General features: G+C 36.6%; 1 protein-coding gene across 1 annotated transcript; it reads right to left on the bottom strand.

The window, feature by feature from the left end:
• Positions 1–3,711: 3,711 nt before the first annotated feature.
• On the bottom strand, positions 3,712–15,851 carry LOC306887026 (syntaxin-17-like). The gene is made up of 8 exons (XM_079444486.1): positions 15,732–15,851; positions 14,565–14,752; positions 14,176–14,241; positions 10,532–10,748; positions 10,320–10,429; positions 10,181–10,231; positions 6,305–6,391; positions 3,712–4,659 (listed from the first exon to the last, which is right to left on the bottom strand). Exons 2-8 carry the CDS (start codon positions 14,688–14,690, stop codon positions 4,423–4,425), a joined length of 894 nt encoding a protein of 297 aa, XP_079300612.1. The 5' UTR covers positions 14,691–14,752; positions 15,732–15,851; the 3' UTR covers positions 3,712–4,422.
• Positions 15,852–17,139: the final 1,288 nt, after the last annotated feature.

The following is a 17,139-nucleotide window of genomic DNA, read 5'->3' as shown; positions in this document are numbered from 1 at the left end:
TATCTCACAGGCAGGGACAGTCACCATCATGCTGTTCCAGAGTTGAATGATTCTTTTATCTGTGTAACAAAGATATTTTGAGGAATGATGGTAACCAAACAGTGTCAGTTCCCACTGATTTCTGTTTGTCTATACATCAGAAGTCAATAGAACCAAAATTGTTTGGTTACCAACATTCTTCAAAATGTCTTTTTTCATTCCGCAGAAGAAAGAAAGTTTGGAATAACACAAGGGTAAGTAATGATTCACTCTGAATTTTTATTGTATGGACTATCGCTTTAAAGGTGGGGGACCTAAAAGATTGTGCATTTTAATCCAAGTTTCCTGTTCTGATGATCTAAAGTTGGGGTGCAATGTCATAAAGACAAAATAACTTCTTGTGAGCACTTCTTCAGCCCACCAACATTGGGCTACCCTTTGTACTGTGGCAGACTCAGATGACTAAACTGAGATAAAAAAATAAAAAAAAAGGTTTTTAGGTTTAAGATAACATCACGAAAGTGAGCCTAAGGTTGCAGAAAGGATGTAATTGCTCAAAAAGGCCTGATTTAATCAGTCATGTTTTCTTAAAATTTGTCAATAGTCATTTGATCTTACGATGTAACGAAACTATGTATGTCCCAAAGTCAACAGGTGGCGTAAACAGACAGTATGTACTGTAAAAAATTATCCTTAATGGTACATCTTTGTACCTTATCAACCCCTTAAGGGGCCATATTAGTGCCTTACTGTATTAGCAACAAGATGAAGGAACAATTTTGTTTTGCTGAGAGTTTGGGGGCAGCATCATCATCCAAATGTCACTGACAGGGCTCACAGACCCTCTTAAACAGTGCATGCAGCAACATCTGCTACTTTAATCATAAGCAACTACATTGAGGCTGCGTTTCAAAGACTATTTGAAGAATTACTGCCATTCATTAGTGGCTTCTTTGACAAATAAAGTGATTACATTTCTTGGATGAAATTACTGAAAATCACCTACAGTGCTGTTATTGTTAACTGAAAGTATTACAATATAATTGAAATAAAGCTAAAATTAAATAAAATATAAATATTAGATGAAAAACTGGGGGGGGGGGGGGGGGTAAATCTGAATTAGAAATGAACTGAAATACTCTGTTACACTTGCAGTAAGTACTAAAAGTAATAAAAAAATAAAGAACAGCACAAAACTAAATTACTAAAAATAAAAATATAAAATAAACTGAAAATAAAAACTGAAAACCTAAAATAAACCTCAAAATATGAATAAAAACAAAGTAAACTATTGTCCATTTAGTAAGTAAACTGTTGTCCATTTAAAATGCGGGTAAATTCAGTTTTCAGTGACCAAAGCTACTCAACCTGCTTAGATTTCTGTCAAATATTATATAATTTAAGTGACAGTTCACCCAAAAATGAAAATTCTGTCATCAATTTACTAATGTGTTCAAAACCTGTGTGAATTACATAAAAATTTAAATTTCTAAAAAAATATCTCAGCATTTTTTTTGATCCACTGTTATTTGTTTTGTTTAAAGGACAAAAAGTGTTGAAAGTATTGTCTTGTGTGAAAGTCGTACAGGTTTGGAACGACAAGAGGGTGAGTACATGATGACAGAATTTTCTTTTTTGGGTGAACTATCCCTTTAAAATGTTATCTAACCTAATAAACTGCGCAGTAATTTGCCTCCAAATGTTATTTAATATTTAGTTTAATGTTTAAAGTACTTTTTTAATAAGAGCAGACAGATATTTAGGCCACAAGTTGGTTATTAAAAGTGTGGGGGAAACAGGTTTGAATATGGAGAATATTCAAATGACAGTGTACAAACGCTTGGAACTGTCTTTGCACAATATTTTCATGAAATATTTACAACTATTTCTAACTATAAACTTCTAGTGAAGGTGACCTAACGTGACAACGGTTTCTCCTCCACCGTCCTTATCTTCAGACATCAAAGAAGACTTTTATCTTTAGCTATGTCTTTATAGTAAAATGGAAATGATCTGAAGTGGGTGTTTAAAGGAGACACAAGAAAAAGGGTCTCTGATGTCATGAAACATCTTCCCGCCCACAGCAGGAACCCATGACATCACGACACCTATGGAGATTACATCACAGAGCACCACAGATGGCCTGCTGTATTTTCCATTTGAGCGCGTAAGAGTGTTCGCACAGAATGTGGAAAGTGCAATGTGTCTGCCACTCGGCTGTGCCCAGGTCAGTCGCCTGGGACTTTCCCTCCGAACACATGCAGAGCTCAGCACTCGGGCTATCTCGCTCGTGCATCACGCACAGGGTGGCTTACATGTGCTCTTGGAGACGTTCATTCGCCCCTTCGTAGGGGAAGTCCAGTGTGTTGCGTTATGAGGAAGGCGTGGGGGCCAGTGTACGTCTCAGACCCGGCTCCATGTTTGTGAGGGGATGCCCCTGCTCACCCCAAAAAACAACGCGTGAGACTGGGGGCAGCAGAAGTCAGGACAAAAACAATCAGATTTAACTTTGTTTTTTATGAGAAGTTGGTTTTTAAATAACTGCTGCTGAATCCTTTGATAAAGCGTATGTTGTAGTTGCTATAGACCATTTTGTGTGAATCAGAACTGCAAAAGGACCAAGAAAGAGGGTTTGATAACAGACTATTTTTATTTTTCTCTATTTTTGACATGTGAAACTATAATAAGGGGTGGATAAACCATAAAAGGTTATTGTTCTTTTCTGCTGGCCCTTCGGGACCGTAATCAAATAACATTCAAATGTTGTTTGAGCTGAAGGAGGTCTCACAGTGCATTGATTTCAGTATTAGATTTGCCTCTCTGAGGCCTTACAGGGAAACCTCACCCAAATCTATCAGCTACCCCAGCAACACACAGAAAGACACATGAAATACACGAGCAGCATGGGCAAACCCAGTTGAAAAGGATGTTTTATCTAAATCTGAGCATTATTTTTCATAAACATCTTGATCAGATGTGTTAACTGCTAGGAAAAACACACAAGATAATCAGAAATCATACATGAAGCATTGGTATTTCCACAATTTCAGCTATTACCCAAGAAACCGATTCTCTTCTTCAGTGAGCAATAATTTATTTAACTTGTATATGTACAGTTATAAGCCTTAAGTTGTAAGTATTGCCATAAGGATCTATTCTGTAAATATATATATATATATGTGTGTGTGTATAAATATATAGTTTTATGCATAAGTTTGTGAACCCCTTGCAGAACCTGTGAATAATTAAGAACCAAGGGTTCCCAAACTTTTGAAGGGGGTTATTTTAATAATTTCAGCTACTTTTTTGTCTTGTGAACTATATGTAAACATCTTTTATGTAAAATATCTTACTCAGGACAGTACTAAATAAAAAATAACATGCATTTTGTATGATCTCTCTTATTTTGTTAAACTTATTTACATTTTCAGATTCTGCAAGGGGTTCACAAACTTTTGCATAAAACTATATATTTATACACACACACACATATATTTACAAATTTTTCCCAAATTTTTGCATAAAACTATATATATATATATATATATATATGTTTGTGTGTGTGTGTGTGTATATATATATATATATATAAGCAAATCATTAAATTTGTATATTAATTATTCATTAAAATGGCTTATTAAGTGTTATTGAAATTGTATTTATTTTTAGCAGTCATAATTAGATATCTCAGATGTTGAATTTATCAAACGTTAAGGCAAGACAAGCATCCATGGGCTCCACAGAATATGGAAACTATATCATAATTTTAATGGCATAATTTGTCATTGATAATGATGTGTATTAATCGTTTATTCATAGTGTGCTGAGTTTCTCACTACTGTGCATTACCTCCATTCTTACATCTGTGATACATATAAACCTTATAAAGTATTTTACATAGAATCAATGTTTCATTTATATCTACTCATAACCCATGAACAATTTTGAAAAGAAATGCATCAGTTACAATACCATTTAGGGGCATTTTAAGTGTTTACCATGAAATTCTGCAAGAATCCTGCAATTTTACCACAGCAAAACCTACATAACTGTAGTAAACAGAACCGTGTCACCTACTGCAAATCCTCAGTATGCATAACAAATCTTACTGTTATGTAGTTCATAAAACAATCACCTATAATCGTTAACCACCTCTAACACCTACAGTCACATTACTGCTACAAAGGTCAATCAGCTGTTCGGCAGCACATCAGATGATGGAATAAGGCCTTGTTTGCTTTGGCATAGAAATTAATGATGAATTAAGGCAAAAGGAAAATTAGCAGGTCCACTTGTGCATGTTTGCACTGCGTGTAGGAGTTATTCTGCAGTTGTGGTTGTTTTATGTACGTTGAACGTCTGGTGTTTATTTCAGAACGTGCGTGGGTCGGCAACTCCGTCGTCTCGTGGCCTCTTCTACAAAAACAAATGTTCTCGAGTGTGTCACTGAGTGTCGTTCTTACTGTCGTTGTTGCAATTAAGCTGTTGTAGCTGCAGGTCGATTCTTTCTTTCCTCTTCCGTTGGATCAGGTTGCCCCCGGCAAAACCAAGCAGTCCACCCCCCACGGCAGCGGCGACCCCCGCCACTTTAAATCCTGCTAAGAGTCCCAGCGGCCCCCCTAGCACTCCCCCCACCACTGCACCCGCCATGGGCAAAACCGCCAGTTTCACACGGGCTGCCTGTGGAGAAAAAGCACATACACACTATATCTATATCTATATCTATAGACAGACAGACAGATAGATAGATAAACACAACATATGCACACAGTCATTGTGGATGTTCACAATAAAGGGAAAAAAAATATTATTATTTAATATGTAATATTTAATATAATAATTAAATAACTATTTAATCTCTCTCTTTCGGCTTATTCCCTTTTTATCAGGGGTCGCCACAGAGGAGTGATCCACACAACTGATTTGGCACGTTTTATGTTATTTAATGTTATTAATAATAACAATAATAATGATTTAACAATAACAAAAACAACTATTATTATAATTATTATTAGTTTCCTTGCTATGATAATTAATATAATTATTAGATATCCTTAAAAATGTTCATTATTTCAAGTCATTGTATCTGTGCATTTTGTATGTATTTTTGAGTAAATTAATAAAAATGTGAAAGCATCAAACAGGTGAGAAATTAATCATTTAGGTGGCATCAATGTCCCAAAACTCTGTTTGAACTAACACACTTTTCATGTGCTGTTTTTCTGATAACCAAACAATTATAAAGTCTTTCATGTCCAGTTTCCAGCCAAACAGAAACATACGTAGTCATATGTAAACACACACAATATTAATCAGAGATCTAAAAATAAAAAAAAATAAAAAAAGCCATGATGAAATTGGACGTATGCAGATCAAACCAGACCTGGTAAATTAATTTGATATCAGGTAAAAAGAAAAACTCCCTTAGCCAGATTATTCTTTAATTAGCACAACGAAACAAGCCCCCCCAGCGCGCGCGCACACAATTTAATTTCAGTGAAGATATGTAAACTTTAAAAGCAGGGTCGACCATCAAATGCCACCTTTCCTCTCTTCTCATCTCTCTTTCACCCTTTCTCATGCTCTCGTTCTCTGTCATCTCACATCTTCACAAGGCAGGGTTAACCAAGCAGTTAATTATGTGTGGAGAGAGAGATTGAGGAAGTAGCTCATGTTATTCGGATATGCCTGAGCCAGCACTTTAAGGACCGACTTTGTGTGTGTGTGTGTGTGTGTGTGTGTGTTTCAGAATATCTATGTCTTTAGCGGTGTGTGTGTGTATGTGTGTTGACCACCCCCTGTCCTTTTCAGCAGTCACAGAGGTGGGTCTACTTTCTACACGGGCATCAGACAAAATGCTCAATAGAACTGCATTAACTCTCAACTCCAAAAAAGAGAAACATTTCAATTGAGACTCGATCAATAAAACACATACAAACCCTCATTTGCACGCAAACACACACGGCCCATGCCTCCATGTTTCACCCTTCCCTTGCTTTCTCTGTCAAAAGTTGGCGTGAGTATGTGTGTGTATATGTATCAAACCCCCAGCAGGAACTCAAATGCTGTTTATAGACTCTCTTTTACACTCTTTAGACTTCCATGCGCTCGCGCACACATCGACTCCCTGCGAGGGGCCAACCAACACACATCGATCCCTCTCCACTCCATGCCTTCCGCCACCATCGCCACCCCTCTCTCTCTCTTAATTGTGGTTTCCTTGCGCTCTGAGGTGGATCAATGGGCTGATGGCAGGGTAGGCCGAGTGAAGCAGGGGGGTAGAGTGGAATCGATCCCCTAGCAGGAGTGTCCCCTCTCCCCTTACCTTCCCTAGGCTCTGGGTCCCCTCCTCCACATTAGCGGCTGCTATGCTAACGTTGGCCTCAATGCTGTCAATCTTCTCCTGCTGAGCCTAAGACAGAAAGACACAAGTTACAGACTGTCCATACACACAAACTCCAGACAAGATATAGGAGTAGTCGATAAGCGTGTGAGAGTGTGAGTGTATATAAATATATATGTATGTGCACTGTGTATATTTATATGTAAATATAAATATATACTGTGTATATTATGTATATATAAAGACACACACATACAGCATATATTTTTGAAATATTTACATGTATATATTTATATTCATATAAATTATATCATATATAAATATATTTAATATATAAACGTAACATTTTTCTTAAATATATACATGCATTTGTGTGTATTTATATATACATAATAAATATACACAGTACACACACATACTTTTATTTTGGATGCGATTAATCGTTTGACAGCACTAATAAATATACACAGTACACATACATTATTTAAATGCAAACAATTTTGGATGCGATTAATCACTATTAATCGATTTGACAACATATACACAAATTCTAAACTTCTACATAAATATTTCATGTATAATTAAGAATGTACAATATTTAGAAAAATGCTGTTTAGAATGTTTTATATGCCTATATGTGACAATCATTTAAAAAAAAATCTAAATCCTATCCCACTGAATATAAAAACACCTCATAAAAAGCAGACAAAGACCTGCTCAGTAGTCTTGATTGTGGATAGCTAGGGGTTTGAGTGCTGGGGCAGAAGGGTGAATGGGAGGGGGCTGGTTGTCGGGGGTAACTGGGTGGTCTGTCGGAAGCTTATGAAATATTCAAAGAGTGGCAGCTGTCTCTCTGTCTAAATCAGTGTGAGCTCTAAGTAATCACTACACACACGTGCACACATAAACGAACACACACACATACACAATAGAAAAATCTTCTGTAACTCTCCAGCACAGAGTTACATGAGCCTGGCACCTGCCCCTGTGTAGCATGTGTTTGTGTGAAAAGAAATCTGTATTTGCACTGCTCTCTGCAGCTCATGGCAACTGTAAAGTTAGAGTTCCTCTTCCGCTTCATTTTGAAATAATTTGTGTGTATGTAAATGTGTCTTGAGTGTGCTTTCTCAGGGCTCAATAATAAGGATGGCCTGTTGGCCCAGGGCCAGTGTGAGACAGTTTCAGGTCAGTTGATGAACTGTCTCCATCTGACCAGTGATCCACTGCCACTAAATCTAACATGTTGATCCTGTATATGTGTTTTTATGTCTTGCAGATTTAAACATTTGGTTTTCTGAAATGTACTGGACATTGTTGCTGTGAATTCTGCGGGTTTAAATGTCACCAAATGTTATGTTACCATGTACACACTGCAGCTAAATTCGGTTGTCAGTTCACCTTTTGCTCCTTAATCGCATTCTGTACACACATAATTCACTAAAATACAGGTAGTGACAACTGCATTTACGGAAATTCTACGCAGTGTGAAATTCTACGCAGCCTGAACTGAACAACTAGTTGTTAATGATGTATTTGAACGTGTAGTGTATTCATCTGTATGTGAGATGCAAGAAAATAACAGTGAAAGAAGTCTTAACTTAGCACGGGGCTAGCTGTGCTCATGAGCCATGCAGTAACGTGTCAGTGTTTCCAGATATTCATAGAATAAAAACAAACAAGCAAGGACAAGCACAAAAAAACACTAAAACACCCAAATGCTTTAGGTTTTATAATACCAAAAAAAATAATAATATCTCATATCCTGCGACAGACCACTTAACTCCATAAAGTGCCTATCTTTATGAGCTAAGACCAAACAACATACCTGAAAGCGCTTGTAAATATGAGGACATGGCAACACTGCAAGACAGCACTCTCTAAAGCAGCCTCCCGAGCATAAACACAACGCTGCACATCTATCAGCGGTAGTTTAGTTAAAATCGACGGAGTCTTTAGTCAAAAAATGGCACATAACAAACAGCCAAACTTTTACTCACTCCTGCAAGACGACAGAATGTTGCTATGGTTACAAATGCGGGAGTGAGTGCTGTTCCGTACACACACGGAACGATAATTTACGGGACTCACCCCCGCATTTAAATGCGCTTGTCATTCCTGAAACTTGCAGTGTGTACGTGGCCATAGATTAGGTTTCGCTAAAATTTCAAGATTGACCTGTCAGAATCTTAAAAGCATTCAGTAAAGTTATAAAAGTATAACAGACAGACAGACAGACAGACAGACAGACAGACAGACAGATAGACAGATAGATAGATAGATAGATAGATAGATAGATAGATAGATAGATAGATAGATAGATAGATAGATAGATATTTTTTTTGTGGCACATTTACAAATACACACTTATATAAACTTATTTTTGTAGTGGGGCCTGTGAGAATGAATTTTTTTTTTGTGAAATATAATTTCACTTTTACAATTAAGCCCTTCTGTTGGTTAAATAACGGCACAATTCATCATCATCAGTGGAGGAGGAGAAGCCAAAACACTCATCACTAATCAAAATCCTATAAGCACTTATTTATTAGTCATCCGCACACACCTTGCCACCTAACCCAGTAAACAGACTATTTTAAGACACTCACTAATGACTGGGTACAAAAGCTATTGATGGCTTTCTTTTTTCTCTCCCTCCCTCCCCTCAGGAGTAGACGATAATCAGCATTGTCTGCTCACAATCTGTATGGATGCTCAAGAGAACACACAGTCACACAAGCAGACCTCCTGGGGTCATCTTTGGCTCAGTGTATACTGTGGGTGTCCTCTACAGAGAGGCAAGCGCTAATAAGGCTGGCTATCATCATATTATACTTACCACCATCCAGATCCCATCATCGTTACCCAAGAGTGTGAAGTGATTACTGACAGTCACGATCAACTGTTACTGATATTAAGCTTTTGTTTTGCAGCCCTGAATAAGCAAAAGGTGTTTGTAGATACATATGGAAACATACACAAAATATTATTATTAAAAGGGGCGTTTTTTAAGCATTTTCCCCTTAGGTTCACTATTAGTCCAGGGCTGGTTTTGGACCAAATTTTTTTTATTGTAATAAGGAACATTACTTTTAAAAGTAATGCAGTACATTGTGCAGAACCTATATAGTATAATCTAGTTGCCCATGATATGTTCGTTTAAACAACCCTAAAAGCGATAGTCCACTAAAAATGAAAATTCTGTCATCATTTACTCACTCTCATGTCATTGCAAACCTGTAAGACTTTCTATCTTTGGTGCTACATAAAAGAAGATTTTTGGAAGAAAACTAGTAACCAAACAGCAAAATTTCTTGAACAAAAAATACAACGGAAGTCAATGGGAAAGTAACTTCATTTGGTTATGAACATTCTTCAAAATATCTTCTTTTGTGTTCTGCTGAAAAAGAAAGTCATACAGATTTGGAATAACATGAGGGTGAGTAAACGATGACAGAATTTTAATTTTTGAGTGAACAATCATTTTGAGAGTGAGAGAGAGAGACACATGATCTCTCCACCAGTTTTCCAACTGCAAATTGTTCTAATAATGGCTGCTATATGGCATGGCTTCTCATTAATCCTCGCTGGTTAGCACATGGCTGACAGACTGTCACCAATCTCTTTATGTCACACACACACACGCACACACTCATTCACTGCTGGGATCAATACCACCTTGTTGGCTCTCAGGAGACAAAGCCATTTGTCTGACAGCTCTGCCAAACCTAAGGGTTTTGGTCACCACCTTTTATCAACACACATACCACACATGCTGTCTCTCACTTCTTTCTTTTGAAAAAAACAAAAAACAAAAACAAAACAAAGAATGAATCATTTCCATAGCTGTGTGATACTTACATGAACAAGAGTGGAGAACTCGTTTACTAAACCATTTAACTCCAGTAGGTCCTAAACAAACATACCACAACAGTCAAACACACTTAAAGTCTTTGTATTCAAATATATTTATGTGTCTGTAAGTGTTTGTGTGTATTACCTCAGCTAAAGAGTCCCAGGACTCAGCGGCGTTCTGTTCTGGAGGGATTTTAGGCAGTAGGAGCTGTGTTTGAGTGACAGGGGAACCAGGCAAACCTGTATCACCGTCACCTAACCCATCACATGAAAGTGAAAATGCTAGCAAAAAACAATAATAATAAAAACACATCTTGAATAACTTCATACAACATAGACACACTCAGAAACACATACTGTGCAATGGCTCTGAGGCAGTGCAGATTGTTTCGTGAGTGCTGACAGTTGGAGCATCCGACCTATTGATTGCATCCGAGTGAATCTGGAGGAACTCCTGAATGGCAGCGGAGGCTCGATCTCTGATTGGCTGAACAAGTTTCTCCAGAGCTTCGGCATCAGCACTGCGGACCCGCCCACACAACTTCTCCATCTCCCGCAGGTTCGATCGCAACTGCTGCAAAGAGGAAAAGTGAAAGTCTGTGATAACAGGATCCATGGTTTCATTCAAAACCTCTATATAATATTTTCCTTCTATACAAATTTAACTTGTTCTACTAAACAAAAAAGTATAGCGAAATGGAATATATGACACTGTGAATGATTGTCACAGTTTAACATCTTCGACCCTAGGATCCAACCCAGAACTGTCAAATTTTAAAACCCGAAACCCAAAATTGTTCACAAATTTTTCTCTCCATGCGAGTATAACCAGATATACATATTTCATCCATTGCCAACATCTCATTAAGTTCTCAGTCAAAATTGTGCGTTTGTGTGAGTTTGCAGAAAAAGTTTAAAAACCAATGATTTCTTACTGCTTTTCCATGAACTTTACAGATTTTCATGATTACTGGAAAATGTTTTTTTTGTTTTTTTAAATCTTTTAAAGTATTATTACTTAACTCCCACTGTCTATTTTTATGGTCTTCATAATGCTTGACTAATAAAATATTGTTACCAGAAAATCCAAAAAATCATTACAGAAATGCCCATGATCTTTCTCAAGACTCAATTTATTTAAGTCTTAATTTATTTAAGATTTAATTATTTTTATTAATCAGACCTGGATATCACAATTTTATAATTCTTTTTTTTTTTTTTTTTTTTAGGATTTCTATGGAGCAGAAGCACCCTGTGATTATTTTTCTCATTAATTATGAACCAGATGTTGATGAAAACCTTAAGTTAGACATAAAAAAGAACTGGTGCTTTGTCGGGGCCCATCGATTCCCATCGGTTCACATCCAGAAGCAAACATCTAGCAGGGATTACAGATCGGTTCATATGTATTGAACACGGGGTCAAAGCTAACAGTTGGCCAATCAAAGCATTCCACTCAACTGCTCTCAATTCACACTCTGAATAATCATACTAAGGATCATCCCTCCTAACCGATTCACATACACACAGAACACTAAAAACATTACCAACGTATGCAGCTTGCTTTATAATATAGGTTGGGGACACTAAGGATCTCAAAAAGACAGCCGAAATAAATCTTAATCTGGGTCAGTCCAGCCCACCCCCAAAGCTCCTTCTATAGGTGTGTGATGAGAGCAATCTTAGGGTTTTTCTTCTCTTGCTCTCTCTCTTTCTGTCCCCGGGGAGCTACTTTAACAATATCTGTCTTGTTTCCGTCTATTGTCAGTCGTCCACATCTCGCTGACACAGAAACACTTGCAGGCTCTCACACACTCTCTGCGGTGGTGGACACAGGAAAGCTCTCTGGCATCTCTGGGGGGACCAGACCTGGGTGCTAAGGTCACACACACACTCACGACACATAACACGCTCCAAGGACTGACCCATGAGAGAACCGGACAGACTCTCAGAGACATTAACACACAGGTTACATGCTTGTCTGGCCATTAGGTAGAGAAAAGACATCACACGTACACCATCCCGTACAACAGAGAGCTGAGTCAAACATTACTTAATATATATATATATATATATAGACACATCTCACAGCTGTATCAGAACAGGATGAAGGCATCTTTTTATCATGCTCAGAGAAATTTGTGAATGCACAGATTACTTCCTTTTAAATTTTGTTCAACCTGCGTTGAACCTGACCAACATGATGACATTTTTTTTTATTTTTGCTTAAAGCAGTGGTCTCAAACTCAATTCCTGGAGGGCCACAGCTCTGCACAGTTTAGCTCCAACCAGCTCCAAATCACACCTGCTTGGAAGTTTCTAATAATCCTGAAGACCTTAGTTGGATCAGGTGTGTTTGATTAGGGTTGGAGCTAAACTGTGCAGAGCTGTGGCCCTCCAGGAATTGAGTTTGAGACCAATGGCTTAAAGGAACAGTTCGCAGCTCTTCATCATACAATGAAAGTGAATAGTGACCACAGCTGTCAAACTAGTTTTTAAGTTAACTATGTATTTCGATTTCAATTTCAAACCACTGTGATTGTATGGATGGCAGCAGCTCAGCTTTTTTTTTTAACTGAAACATCACATAAGAACCCAACTCCCCCTAGTCATTAATGGTAGGGGAGAGCGGGGCACAAAGTAACGCGGTGTTAGTTGTAACACACGTTTTTTAAATATTTCCGCACATGCTAGCATATCCAAATTTACAGTTACCATATCAACATTATATAGAAAAAAAAAGTGCGTCAAAATTCAAAAGTCTTTTGAAGATATCGCTGAACATTTATTTTACCATAGTAAAATTATATTTCTGGCTTAAGTAAATTTTTCATCTCAGTTTTTATTACTAATTTAAAATGAGAGAAATCTGCTGTTATTTTAATCTCCAATCTGTTATTTATCAGTTTAGATTTTTTTAATGCTTAGCTAACTAGCAGAAGACACTAACCGGTTTTAAATTAAAGTTGTGCAGATGGGGTAAGTTGTAACACTGCGTTACAATCTGCCCTGCCGTGCTATTCTATGACATTAGCGATGTTATTCACACTATTTACTTTAATACATTTTAATGAGAAACAATGAGAAACAAGTGAACAAAGACTGACAATCATTGTTTAATGTTCAGAAAATATTATTTCAAGATATGGAAAGCATTTTGGCTCGGTTATATGGGCCGTCCCAGGCATGGTTGCAATATGTTCATTGTCAAACTCAAAAATCAGATTACTTTTAATTATTAAAAAACGCCATTATTTTATTTTAAAATAAATAATCATTTTATTTTATTGACAAAATATTTTAGTTTGTCTTGTATATTTTTTTCATGAGATCAGATAACATTTTAGGATGTCATATGGTCATGTTACAACGTGCCCCTCAGCTGTTACAATGTACCCCACCTACGGGGCATGTTGTCACATTTCACTTCCAATTTTTGAGGGTAAATAAAGAAAAACATATACACTGTATTTATGAAACAAAGCGACATATTTGTACTAGACAAGTGTGAAATTACTGTGGATAAAAAAGTTATACTCTGAACACGAAGTGGATTCACACAATTTGAGAAAGTCAAAAAGTGTTACTTTGTGCCCCGCTCTCCCCTACTTGTCCCACACTTTGCGAAAATGATTTTCCAGTCATTTGCATGTGGATAAGGATTTTTACATTTTATTTTATGGAAATTGAACTCTCAAGAATAATTTATAGTCAAAAAATACTTCAGTTGAAAACAGTTGTGCTTCTTAGTATTTTTATGGAAATCGTGATACATTTCAGGATTCTTTGATTAACAGAAAGTTCAATATAACAGCATTTATTTGAAATAGAAACCTTTTATAACATTATAAATGGGTTTACTGTCACTTTTGATCAATTGAATGCATCTTTGCTAAATAAATGTATCAACATAAAAAAACAAAAAAACAGTGTGATAGTTTTCATTGTCAATCATCATAATTTCAACGAAAAAAATTTGCTATATTACAATTTTGTTGTACCTGAACAGTGCGGCTAGAGTTGATGTGCTCTTGATGCAGTTTGTCCCACTGACCGTTCCTCTGAAACTGCAACAAGGAAGCTGAGTTAATTTCACCACTTTAACTGTTTATGTATATTTAATAAAATCTCCTCGTGATTACAGCCTGGTAATTCACAATCATCTAGGTTTCCATGGCTATGCAAGATCCCCCAAACCCTATTATCCTATTATTTGTTCCTCAAGCAGGCTAAGTGGGAGAGATTTCAGATACACCATGAGCTATTCAGCACTCGACTCCCTATGGTGACCGCACACACAGACACATGGCTCTCTCTGTTGACCATATGCTGAGTTTTGGGTGTGATGTGCTGGGCTTTGCTGTCGCTGTTCATGTGTGTGTGTTTGTACCTTTTCTATGTTGTGTTGGTGCTGGTGCAGTCTCTCCAGATCAGTGGGAATGGCCACTTTAATGAATTTCTGAATGGGGGGCTCCAGGCGCCGAAGTGGAAGCTTTCCAGCCTCCTCCGCCATCATGACCGTCTCTTATGACCTCTATTATAAGGTCAGTGCTTAACAAATCCATACATAGTCTTTTTCTAAAAGACAGTAAGAGACAATATGACTGTTAAACCATAGAAGAAAAGTAGTGCTGGGCAATGATTAATTGTGATTAATCGCATCCAAAATAAAATAAAATTTTTGTGTACATAATATATGTGTGGGTACTGTGTTTATTATTTATAATGTATATATAAATACACATACATGCATGTATATATTTACGAAAAATATGTTATGCTTATTTATTAAATATATTCATATATAATATAAATTATATAAGTAAAAACATACACATGTATATACACATTTTCAAAATACATACTGTATGTGTATCTTTATATATAAACAGTACACAGTACACACACATATATATATTATATAAACAAAAACTTTGATTTTGGATGCGGTTAATAGCGATTAAGCGTTGCCCAGCACTAATAAAAATATATATAAATATTACAAATGACATATGAGATATTATTAAAGACAATACAGTATTACGCTGAAAGAGTGGGTAGAAAAAAGTAGTTAGTAGTACAATAGTAAGTTATCAATACAACAGTAACAGGTGGTAATAATATGGTATTTTTGATATAGGCTGATATACTAATGCATAATTTTGTACCATGGTATTTACATTGTACTTTCAGATACTTCAAGGAATATAGTCCAACATCACAGCGTTACTATTACTATGTTATATGTGTAGAAAACATGGTAAAACCAAAGATACTAAAGTGCAAGTGTCACATGTCAACATTATGTCAGATGTCAGACAACACGCCAAGCGTGATGAGACTGTTACACTGTCAATGTTAGCTGACAAATCATGTTCAACATTATACTTTTAATACGCCATAACAATAAAATCCCTTAGGGCAATCAGATGTGTAGAAGTTCAGCTAACGTTAGCTTGCTAACGTTACACTCCCTCAACAGAGACTTTATTCAGATCTGTGATTGTAAACCACATATACTGAAACTGCCTTTTTTTCAGTTTCAGTCTTTTCTTACCTGTCGAGAAAACGGTAAACAGCGAAACCCTACTGTCGGTGATTTTAGTCGCTGTCACTAACTTTGTGTTTGTATAAATTGGTTTCGCTTTGCGCTGTGTGCAACTACAAAATGTGTCCGTCTGTGGCTCTGAGCGGAACTAAAACTGATTTAAAAGAGTGAACGTGCTGGGCAACTTTATCATCCAGGGCATAAAACACTTTGCAAACAAACAATGTTACGAAAAATGCTAATTGTTTCACGAGAAATAGCGAAATAAACTAATAATAAGTGTAGAGAGAGAGAAACTTGAAAAAACGTGGCATTTCTCTGTTTTCACATTTCATAAAAATAGCATTGTATAATGTCCAGTGTACACATATATTTTAGATCATTCAAATATATAGGCCTAGATATCTTACCTGGTGTCAGAGATGTGGAGTGTCTTTCTGATTCTAAGCTACATAAAAAAACTCCCTAAAAATCAATATGTTCAATGAGTTGTGTAAAAACGACAGTACATAACTGTTGCCATATCATGATTACAGAAGTGCATCACAGACTCTGTATATATAAATATATGAGAACTTTGAATGTGTTGGGTATAATTAAGGTTCAGGCACACCGCACACACCTGCTCTTCCCTCAGCACCCCAATGATCAGTGTTTCCGGCTTTAGGGAACACAACGGATTAACCACATGTGAGCACTGAGATGCGACCAAAGCCCACTGTGTGCTCCCTCTCTCCCTCCCTTTCTCTCCCTCCTGTTGTCTCTCTGGGTATCTTTATTTCTGTATCTCCCAAAGGTTTTTTGTAAAGCTCTGGATCTTTAGGTTTGTTTTCCAGCCACACATATACACAAACAGAAAGACATACCCTGCGTCCCAATGTGCATACTATCCACCCGGTCTGCCCTAAATAGTATTGAAAATGACTAATATCACATAGAATTTAGGAATGATAGTGTTCACATTGGGACGCAGGCATAGAAAGAGATGTAACCACCATTTCAGTTCATAAAGAACCTACAAAGAAATCACCCACACATCCAGCCAACCAGCGTGAAAAGCCACACTGCAGACAACAAGTTTCATAAGCCTCTTTTACAGGTACAAACCACCATATCTACATGACTGATAATCACTCCTCTGTTCTCCAATTGACTATCACAATCAAATAAATAAATAAATGAAATCTATAAAGAAAAAGTATCTTATTTTTGCTTTTTTTCTTCATGTATTTTGTATTACCTATACTATTTATGATAAAAAGTTTATTTTTTTACAATCTTACATTTTTGAAATGTACAAATTACACACACACACACACACACACACATATATATATATATATATATATGTATACAATGGTGAAAAAAATATTTGATCCCCTGCTGATTTTGTATGTTTGCCCACTGACAAATTATC

The sequence above is a fragment of the Barbus barbus genome (assembly GCF_936440315.1).
Source record: "Barbus barbus genome assembly, chromosome: 21".
Classification (NCBI taxonomy): Eukaryota; Metazoa; Chordata; class Actinopteri; order Cypriniformes; family Cyprinidae; genus Barbus; species Barbus barbus.
This window is presented reverse-complemented; position numbering and strand designations above follow the sequence as displayed.

Excerpts from the sequence above, each read along its gene's own strand:
- LOC306887026 (XM_079444486.1), bottom strand. The coding sequence starts at position 14,690 with ATGATGGCGGAGGAGGCTGGAAAGCTTCCACTTCGGCGCCTGGAGCCC. Across the intron at positions 10,232-10,319 it reads CCTGGGACTCTTTAGCTGAG|GACCTACTGGAGTTAAATGG; the intron begins GTAATACACACA and ends ATGTTTGTTTAG. Across the intron at positions 6,392-10,180 it reads AGTTCTCCACTCTTGTTCAT|GCTCAGCAGGAGAAGATTGA; the intron begins GTAAGTATCACA and ends TTTCTGTCTTAG.